Source organism: Lolium rigidum, chromosome 2 (assembly GCF_022539505.1).
Source record: "Lolium rigidum isolate FL_2022 chromosome 2, APGP_CSIRO_Lrig_0.1, whole genome shotgun sequence".
Taxonomy (NCBI): domain Eukaryota; kingdom Viridiplantae; phylum Streptophyta; class Magnoliopsida; order Poales; family Poaceae; genus Lolium; species Lolium rigidum.
This window is the reverse complement of record NC_061509.1, coordinates 2,052,884-2,063,553: the sequence shown is the minus strand read 5'-3', so window position 1 is coordinate 2,063,553 and position 10,670 is coordinate 2,052,884. Positions and strand designations below refer to the sequence as shown.

At 51.5% G+C, this 10,670-nt stretch overlaps 1 protein-coding gene across 1 annotated transcript; it reads right to left on the bottom strand.

Annotated features, from left to right (window-relative positions):
• Positions 1-231: 231 nt before the first annotated feature.
• Positions 232-9,818, bottom strand: LOC124685841 (apoptosis-inducing factor homolog B-like). The gene is made up of 5 exons (XM_047219874.1): positions 9,712-9,818; positions 8,241-8,497; positions 7,703-8,154; positions 6,287-6,530; positions 232-445 (listed from the first exon to the last, which is right to left on the bottom strand). Exons 1-5 carry the CDS (start codon positions 9,816-9,818, stop codon positions 432-434), a joined length of 1,074 nt encoding a protein of 357 aa, XP_047075830.1. The 3' UTR covers positions 232-431.
• Between the last annotated feature and the right edge of the window lie 852 nt (positions 9,819-10,670).

Below are 10,670 nucleotides of genomic sequence, written 5' to 3'. Positions count from 1 at the left end.
CTGTGCCTGGCAAGCCTCAGGGTCAGGCTGCTGCTTTCTCTTTTACTTTCCGACAAAGCGCCGTCATGTTACATCCGGCCTGGGACCATGCAGAACTTCTTTCAATGGAAATATATGCACATATATACGTGGCATTGAGAGGCATGCCAGCATCTGTACCTATTTTTTCATTTCAGAGGCCCCGCGGGCATCAAAGAGCCATTGCTGGAATTCATTCATGAGTGTCATCACTAGCAAGAAAAACACAATTTAACCGCCAACAAAAAAGATACACACAGGTTTTGGTATACATGTACACACGCTTTGTCGAAAGCTTCATCACCATTCACAACACACCACCAACATTTACCTGCAGAGCCACAAGTTTATTTTTCTGTTTGAACATCACCCGGGAGGGGACAATTAAAACCCATGATTCCCTAGGCCGCAGCTCAAGCATCCAGACTCAGGGTGCAAGCGGGACGCACCGCAGAGGTCCGCGTACGCGCCGCATATGCCGCAATGATTAGGCGGTGTGCCGCGTGTGACCCGCGCATTAGCCGCGTCTTTTGCGGCTCCGCGCGCGCCGCCTAGCTTGGCCGCGTTTTCAGCTAGGCCGCTCGCTAGCCTACCGCGCTAGCTGTTTGTGCATCCACAACTCAATGTTGGATAGCTTTTTTTTTTTGGACTACCGTTCCTAAGCTAAATCACAAGTAGTGCAAATACTGATGTCCAGAACAGAGGAGCATGTACACTCTTCCGGTCAGCTCTAGACTGTAGTTTTTTTTTTTTGAAACAGCTCTAGACTGTAGTTCGTGAGATAAAAATCTCGTGATTTAGAATAGCAAAAACGGTTACTCTATGGTTCCTGTTAGATTGCACATATTGTATTTACAGTAGGACTGTATTGTAATTGTAACCTAACCCTAGGCCTTTGGCCTCTTATATAAATACCGGAACCCCACGTCATTATACGTGTGAGGCTTCCCCCAAAACCCTTCTACATGGTATCAGACTAATCTCGGTCCTACCCTAGCCGCCGCCCGCCTCCCAACCCTAGCCGCCGCCGCCTCTTCGGCCGCCGCCGCCTCGGTCGGGCCGCCGCCACCCTAGCCCCACCCTACCTTCCGCTGCCATGGAGCTCACCGCCCTCACCGACGGGACCTCCTCCACACTGCGGGCTGCTACGGCCACCGCGATCGTCCCGGCCGGCGCTCCGCGTCACGCCGGCCCCGTCTGCTCTCCTTCGCCGCCGGGAACTACTCCAAGTGGTGCATCTACATGCGCGCTTCCCCGGGCCGCTCCGGCTACCTCGGCCATGTCGACGGCACCGTCGCCGCCGCCCCCACGGACGCTGCGTGGGCCACCGCCGACTACACCGTCCTCAACCACCTCCACGCCGCCATCGACGAAGACGTCGCGGACATGATCCTTGCGGGGAATCGGACGGCGCGTCGAGCTGTGGCTCGCGGCACGCGACCTCTTCACCGCGAACAAGGCGAACAAAGCCATCTACCTTGACAATGACTTTCGCCGGCTTGTGCGGGGATCTCTCTCCATCCACGAGTACGTCGCCGCCAGAAGCACCTCGCCGATGCGCTCTTTGACAACGACTCTCCTGTGAGCGACCGCGCCCTCGTCCTCAACACCCTGCGCGGCCTCGGCCCTCGCTTCGCCTCCGCCGCCACGGTCATATCCATGACCGACCCGCTGCCCACCTTCCTCCGCACCAGGGCCATGCTCCTGATGGAGGAGATGCGAGCGAGCCAACGCGGCGGCCACCTCCGCCAACACCGCCCTCGTCGCCCAGGCCCGCGGCCCCGCCTCTTCATGCACCGGCCCGGCTGCCGCGGTGACGGTCCCGCCCCCGGTGCGGGCGCCGGGAAAGGCAAGCAGCCGGCCAAGCGAAGGGCCGCAGCGGCGGCCGCCAGGGTGGAGGCGCCACCCAGGGCACCCAGCCCGCCCGTGCGCCGGCCCCGACCGGCCCGTGGGTCTGCTTCTCCCCGGGTGCTGGCCAGTGGCGCGCCCCCTCCTCTGGACAGGGCATCCTGGGCCCTCGGCCCTAGGTCTACACCGCCACCGCGCCGTCTACCTCAGCGACCACATGGGATAGCTCGGCTCTCATCGCCGCCCTCAACAACCTCGCGCTTCAGCAAGGTGGTTGGGTCATGGACTCAGGCGCGTCCTCACACATGACCAACGACGATGGTAACCTCACTCGTTCCTCCCACCTTCGCACTCCTCACTTCGTCACCGTCGGCGATGGCACCACCATCCCCATTACCTCTTCCGGTTTCATCTCTTTTTGCACACCTTCCGGTCACGTCTTCCGACTCAACCATGTACTCCTAGTACCGCACATTATTCGCAATTTGCTTTCGGTTCGCAAGTTTACCCGCGATAATATGTGTTCCATTGAGTTTGACGCCTTTGGTTTCTCCGTGAAGGACCTCGAAGACCCGTCGCGTGATTCTTCGTTGCAATAGTGACGGAGATCTCTACACCTTTCCCGGGAGGAGCGGTTTTCGCCGTTCCTCCTCCACCGCTTTGGTCGTCACCGCCACCGCCGAGCTATGGCACCGGCGTCTTGGCCATCCTGGGCATGATGCCATGTCGGCTCTTCAGCGTCTAGATTTTATCAAGTGTAATAAATTTAGTCGTACTCGGGTGTGTCATGCATGTCAACTTGGCAAGCACGTCCGTTTACCGTTTCGTCAGTCTACTACCGCGTCTAGTGCCATTTTCGATTTGATACATTGTGATTTGTGGACATCTCCAATTATAAGCACCTACTGGTTTTCGATATTACCTTGTCATTGTCGACGACTATTCTCACTTTTATTGGTCTTTTCCACTTCGCAACAAGTCTTGCACTGCCCGCACTCTCGAAACCTTTTTCGCTTATGCGCGCACGCAGTTTGGTGTCACTATTCGCTCCCTCCAGACAGATAACGGTACCGAGTTCCTCAACAAGACTGTTGACACTCTCCTCACCACCCACGGCACCGCCTTGCGGCTGTCATGCCCATACACCTCCCAGCAGAACGGTAAAGCCGAGCGTGCCATTCGTACCATTAATGATACTATGCGCACCCTTATGTTCCAGGCTCACATCCCAGCCCCTTTACCGGGCCGAGGCTCGGCTGCTGCCACATACTTGCTTAATCGCCGTCCTAGTACAGCCATAAAATCCCAAGTTCCCTACACACGCCTCCATGGTCGTCCTCCCTCATACAACGATCTTCGCGTCTTCGGTTGTCTTTGTTATCCTAACATCGCTTCCACCGCCCCACACAAGCTCGGTGCACGTTCCATGGCATGTGTCTTTCTTGGGTATCCCTCCAACCATCGTGGTTACCGCTGCCTTAACCACGTCCTTCGGGAGAATTATCGTCTCACGACATGTTGTCTTCGACGAGACGGCGTTTCCTTTTCGGCATGCAGCTTCGTCATCCGCGCTGCGCCTACGGCGCCGCTCGGACTCGGCGACCTCTTCGGCACGCCGACCGCGCCACCACCGCGCGCCCCTGCGCCCGCCCGAGTGCACCCGCCCCGACCGCGAGCGCCCTGCCTCGTTCGCTGCCTCGACGGGCCGCGCAGCCCGCTGCCGGCCGGACAGAGCCGGGCCTGTGCCGGTCATGCCGGCGCTCCTGCCGGTCCAACCGGACCCGCCGCCACACCGCGCCGAGCAGCCGGTCCCCCAACCGGCCAGGCCGGGCCCTGTGCCGGTCGCGCCGGCGCACCAGCCGGTCCAACTGCTCTATGTGGACGACATCATCGTCACCGCCTCGTCGACGAGTCTTCTTGAGGGGCTCCTTGCGCGTCTCCATAGCGAGTTTGCCATGACCGATCTCGAGGATCTCCACTACTTCACGGGTATGAAGGTCGGCCGGTCCTCGGCTGGTCTCTTTCTGTCACAGCGACGGTATGCTCGGACATCCTACGGCGGGCTGGCATGTCGGCCGCCACCCCTCACCTACACCGGTCGACACGTCCTCGAAGCTCTCGCTTCCGACGGCGAGCTTCTTCCCGACGCCACCGACTACGGGAGCATCGTGGGCGGCCTTCGGTATCTCACACCGACGCGCCCCGATCTCTCCTACGGCTGTTCGGCGAGCCTGCCTTCACATGCATGCTCCGCGCACGTCTCACTTGGCTCTCGTGAAACGTGTTACGCGGTATGTTCGGGGTACCACTGGAGTTTGGCCTCCGGCTCCACGCCTCCTCGTCGACCGCCCTTGTGGCCTACTCCGACGCCGGCGGGCAGGCTGTCGGACTCGCGTCGCTCCACCTCCGGTTGCTTGCGTCTACTTCGGTGATAGTCTCATCTCTTGGTCCTCCAAGCGACGGACCACCGTGTCCCGTTCCTGCGCGCAGGTCGAGTACCGCGCCGTCGCCCACGCCGTCGCCGAGTCGCTGTTGGCTCCGCCGGCTGCTCCGAGAACTTCATCGCCCCACGAGCTCGCCGCTGTTGTCTCTCGTGACAACGTCTCCGCCATCTACATGTCCTCGAATCCGGTGCAACATAAACGTACCAAGCACATCGAGATAGACATCCACTTCGTCCGCGAGAAGGTGTCCTTGGGAGAGGTCCGTGTTCCGCATGTTCCGTCCTCCCACCGGTTCGCGGATGTCATGACGAAGGGATTACCGAGTCGGCTCTTCCTCGACTTTCGGTCCAGTCTCAACGTCCGAGAACCTCCCGCTGGGACTGCGGGGGGGTGTTAGATTGCACATATTGTATTTACAGTAGGACTGTATTGTAATTGTAACCTAACCCTAGGCATTTGGCCTCTTATATAAATACCGGAACCCCACGTCATTATACGTGTGAGGCTTCTCCCAAAACCCTTCTACAGTTCCCGTTAACAAAAAATTCTACCATGTTACTGTAGCTGCCAAAATGAGATACAGAGATGGTATGTTTATTTGGCACAATATTAAGCCTTCAGATTTGTAACCAAAACTCTGGTGCTGGCCTGGAGGCTTTCGGGGCTTGGAGGCGGTGGTCGGCCTGCTCCTCGGTCGGGGTTCGGCACCCACAAAGCAACGTGCCTTGTTTTTCCTCGGTTTCGCGGTGGCCAGAGTTGGGTTACTGGGGCGGCGGCCCTGGACAGTGGGAGTCAAGTTGGTTGGCGGGCGTGCCACGGACTCTGGTGCTGGCCGGCTTCCTTGACCGTGTGGACAGCGTGGTGCCAGCGAGTTGCGCGGTGTGGCAGTGGTATGGTAGTTGCTATCCTGTGGGGGGGGCGGAGTGCTTTCGCCGGGGGAACCCTTGCCCTGTGGGCCACGACGGCGGCGTCCGCGAACGCCGTTTCCCTTCTTGAAGGCGTGGCTGTGGCGGTACTCGGTCACTCCACGTACTCCGGGTGAAAACCCAAAATCCATGGATTAGGGTGGTAGCGGCGCTTCTGCGTCGTGGTCTTGTTGAAGATGCCACCTTCGAGTCATCACGACGTATGCGTGGTTGGTCGATTCCTGGTGGTGGTCGACCTATGGTGGCGTCTGCGATGGTGGTGTTGTCTCGTTGGTTGCGGTGGTTGTCGGTTTGCCTGTTCTATGGTGAGCGCCGGCCTGGCAACGTATCCCGCCCTGCGTTTGCTCTTCCTTCCCGTAGACTGTAATAGTTGTGCCAGTTGTTCACGTTTTCGGTTGTAGCTTTTTTGGGTGGCCCTTGCTTGTGTGTGTGCAGTTCATCCTTGTAAACTGGATCAGCATCTTATATATGTTTCGCCGTTAAGAGCGTGTTAATTTAACGTCGGGTTGATGGCCTTTTATCAAAAAAAATAGATGATTTCAATACTATATACACAGTACTCTATTTATTTTTAGGGTGGAAAGTCCGGTAGTATCAGGATTCTTGAGCTGGTAAGCTGCCGCTTCCCTCTCCTGATCAAGTACTCAATGTACACAAAGTTCCTGCGATCGACAGTTCCTGCATTCTCACGGAACTCCGCTGAGACAACAGACTCGATCCTGTGGCACTCCTCTAGAGACTAATTATTCACCAAATCCGGACCTCGCAAAGGAAAGATTCAGGTTTAATTTTTTTTTGAGGGAAACAAATATGCAAGTTTAATTGGTCGTATCGAACATACTAGAAGAACAAATCTCGGAACAAATCCCGTGGCGAGGCGAAGGAGAATACGCTCGCTGCCATATGCGGCGCGACGCGGCAACTGCGGGCCGGCCTGCTTAGGCCGCTTTTTTTTCTTGCAGTTCCGTGGATGCTCGCATGTGCAGCTAAGTGGGCCTAAATTCGCGGCGCCGCGGACGGCCCACTCCCGCTTGCACCCTGAATCCAGACCCATCTGCTTCCTTGTCTTGCCGACGAACAGGTCTTTGGATTTGAGCATCCCTGGTATGCACCCTGTGAGCGTAACGAATGGTAGCTGGGCCAGCCCTTCTTTCCTTCCGAGGGAGACGATCGCCAGCGGGTAGCCCGTGCTGTAGGTTGCCAGCTTGCTCGCGGGAGAGCCCTTGATCAGCAGCTTCAGGTTCTTTGCCACCAGCAGGGCATGTTTCTGGGCGAGGTACCCTTGTTTGATTTCCTGGACAATAGCGGAAGTTACTTCAGTTATCTCGTATCGTTTTCCAGATATGAGTTACAGCTTCAAACATTAAAAGTTCGAGATGTATGAAGAAACTTGAATTGTGACGACTGGTAATATATCAACTGGGTCAACGAGATAAACGGAGGCCAAGCTACATGTAATCCTTTATTTTGAAACATTCAAAATTATATATTTCAAAGTTCCAGAAAATCTGAAAAAATCGTAGAAATAGCCAATGATGTATACTATAAACTGTAAAATCTCAATACGGACAACTTTATATTCTACGCTACACAAAAAAGACAAAATCTGACAAATTATAGTGTTGAAATGTGCACTATTCACTATAAAATTTGTCAGATTTTGTCATTTTTGTGTAGCCTAGAATACAAAGTGGTTCGCATTGAGATTTTGCATGTATGCAGTACACATCATTGACTACCTCTAGAATTTTGTTTCAGTTTTTTTTGAAAATTTGAAATGCAAATTATGAGTGTTCGAAAATAAAAGTCTACATGTAGCTCGGCCTCCATTTTGAGTTTCCAGTCATGTTATTTCCCATGGAAACAAACTATTGTGCCCGATATTGAAATATGATGTTATATATCTTAAAGATCAAAGCATTAGAGTATGTTTGGAATGACAAGGACGTAAAATGGAATGATTTATAAGGTTTTCCAAAATGATAGTTGCTTCATGTGAATACTCAAAGTTGTGTACATATCATCTTCATGATTGTTAGAAGATGCTAGACAAACGTGTGTGATAAACATGGGATGAGATCATCCTTGAGGCAGAGAAGCGGAAGCTACTATGTGCTGAAGCATCAAAGAGGCTCCCGTAACATTCTAGACCTCCAGACATGCAGCCAGTTTAGCTTAGCCTAGGTTTCTTCCTATTTCTTTTGCCTTTTGTAGGTTAGTTTCACTTTGTTGTTCTCAGTGACGGCGCTACGTGATGTTTGTGATGCCAAGGGTCATCACAGGATTCAAATTGCTGAAATAATACACTTGTGTTTGACTATTTTTCATGTGCAGTCTGTCTACATATGTAGTATATATATGCCGTGGCATCACATGTTGTGTGACCCATGACCGCCGCCAGTGTTGTTCTCGATGGAAGAAAAACTGACAAACAGAATTGGCATGTAGTTTGAAGCGTAGACTTACAGGAATATCCGTGATGTCACCGATTGCAAAAATGTTGTTATAACCCTTCACTCTTAGATCCTTTTCCACCATTAATCTTCCCTTGCTGTCCAAAGATTCCTTTAGCATGGTATCATGTAGCCACGATGAACTCAGTGGCTTACCAATACACAAAAAGTGGCAGTCAGCTGTTACTGTTTCCCCACTTGATGTTTTGTAGAGCTTGTCTGTGTTGGATAATGAATCCAAGTCAACTGATTGCTTAAAAAGCACATCTACTTTCTTCGAAGTCAGCCAATCAAGACACTTCTTTGAGGCCTTCTGATCAATAAATTCAAGTAACCGTGATCCTCTGTGTACAATGGTCACCTTCTTCTCCGGATAGTCTACTGCAATCTCTGCAGCAAGTTCAACTCCAGTTGGACCACCTCCAATAATCAACACAGACTCAGATGATTTTATCTTCCCATTATCTGTTAAAAGATGAGAAGGCATAGGTAAGAAAAAAATAAGGTCACAAAACATAGTATATTTTCGTATGTGCTTAGACTCCAGTTACCTCTCTGGAATTCTGTAAGTCTCTCTGCTCTGCTTCCTGGAGAAGCCAGCACATGGCCAGTCGCTACAACGAGATAATCATATGCAAGAGATTGACCATCAGCAGTCAGGACAGAATCCTCAGTGATATTGACTGCAGAAGATGTTACAATGGTTGCGGTGGTGAGGTAATCTTTGTGATAGATCAATGATCTCTCAGCGAAAGATGGCTCAACCATTGATCTCAGTTCGGCCCAGCTGATCTCCATGTACTCCTTCCTGCCATTAGAAGAGGACTTTTTCATGAGCAAACTTTCAATTCCAAGGAAGTACTAGCTAATACTACCAAAGGATATGAAGCCATTTCAGTGTAAAGATCACATAACAGGATCTTTAGCATAATTGAATCTGTATGTAGATGGTCGAAGTGCTACTATTTCGGACCAGTGAGTGCTTGCGAAACTTCATATAACGTCATTCTTAGCACACTCAGTTATACTGCTCACTCATAAGTGTGGATAAAACAGTCCATGACATTCTTAGCACAACTTGTACGGTGAGGTCTCGCGTCATTTTTTGACTGTCATTTTATCAACATGCCACTCCCCACAATTCCGCAACTTCAGTTGGCATAGTCTGCCTTAATCCTCAATACTCTAATTCACAGAGATACTCCAGTGCATGAAACAACACAAATCACAAGAAAATGGTGGTGTATGATTGCTTTATTTCTCTGACGCCAGAAATTAAACCAGAAAGATTTTGCAATTCTAGAGGATTGGGTGAAGGCAAGGGTTTCACCCGATCCCTGCGGGGATTGCTCATACTAATTTCTTGCCATTTGTGTTCTTTCCCACTAATCCCCACAAAAACCCTTCTACCAAACAAGGCCTAAAGGGTATGAAGTCATTTCAGTGTAAAGATGGCACAACAGGATCTTTAGCATTATTGATCTGTATGTACAAGTGCTACAATCTCGGAGCCAGTGAGTGGTTCTGGAACTTCCTATACGTTACCAGATACATCGAGAAAAGTCATCATCTATACTGCTCACTCATAAATGTGTATAAACCAGTACATAGAATTTTTAGCACAATTGTACGGTCAGATCTGGTGCCAGTTTTCGACTGTCATTTTACCATCCGGCCATTCCCCCACAATTTCGAAACTTCAGTTGGCATAATTCAGAGAGATACTACAGTGCGTGACAGAACACATATCGCAAGAAAATGGCGGAGCATGATATCTAAACGTTGCTGTATTTCTCTGACGCCGCAAATTAAAGCAGAAAGATGTGGGATCCTGAACCCAGTATTCAGACCATGGATGTTCCCCCTCAGGAGAAGAACATCCAGGACTCGAGCTCCAAGGCTAAGACATGCCTCGACAATCGCGAGGATTCATCATACAACCGGCTAAAAGGAGCATGCCGGCATTTCCACAAGCACGTGGTGCGCGTGAGAAGGAAGACGGGCAGAGGGAGGATGGCTTACGGATCGAGGAGGACGACGTCGGCGTCGGGCTCCATGGTCTTGGCGAGGAGGGCGCCGCCGATGCCGCCGCCGACCACCACCACCCTCGGCTTGCCCGTCTCCGCCATCGCCGCGCTGTCACAACTGGCAACTGCAGTTTCCAGCTTCCGTTCCCACTGACTGACTTCACAGCGCACGTAGACGTAGGTTTTGTTGGACGGATGCCCGTGGCTTTCCACCGCCGCATCGTGGCCGTCCGTCGCCGCGTGGAGGGCGCGTCATGACGTGTCTTCGTGGGCTTGGCGGAGAAGAAAGGGACTTACGCGTGTGCTTTGCCACCGAACAAATTCAAGACACGCTTTATGTCGTTTCCTAAAAAAAAAGTATTTGTGGGGACAAAAAAATTTAAAATTTGCAGTTGAAAAATGAATTGCCATTTTTTTTTCTCTTTACACCTCATTTGGCACCTAGGAGTTGGGCCTACAATTTTGGAATTGGAATTGAATTATAGAGTGTTTGGCTGCCACAAGAATCGGAATTATACATTCCAAATCCAATTCCAGGGAGTTGGAATATGACTAAACCAGTTTTTTTTTTTGCGTGGAACTAAATCAGTTATTTTCTATCACCAAATAATCACACCACACCTGGATTCGCAGAAAATGCACAATGCTGCTCCTCCATGTATCAAGTCATCTTTTTAAAAAATCCAATGGTTTCAAGAAAGATTTATGGCGCAAATACAAGGTCACATGTTTTAATATCGAAGTTTATCGAAAAAGTGACATATACACGGACGTGTGACATACATACATGAATGCACCACCGACAGTCTGAAAGTTGTCCCTCGACACTCGGCAGGAACAATGCCCATCAAATTTCATGAAACATTGAGAGATAAATGACTTAAATATTTACGGAAGAGTGCGCACGACATATTTATACTTGTTCCTCTACCAGGGACGGAGCCAGGAATTGAC

Coding starts and splice junctions, on each gene's coding strand:
- LOC124685841 (XM_047219874.1), bottom strand. CDS start 9,818: ATGGCGGAGACGGGCAAGCCGAGGGTGGTGGTGGTCGGCGGCGGCATC. Junction 8,155..8,240: donor ACTTACAGAATTCCAGAGAG/GTAACTGGAGTC, acceptor ATCTTTTAACAG/ATAATGGGAAGATAAAATCA. Junction 6,531..7,702: donor GTGACATCACGGATATTCCT/GTAAGTCTACGC, acceptor GCTATTGTCCAG/GAAATCAAACAAGGGTACCT.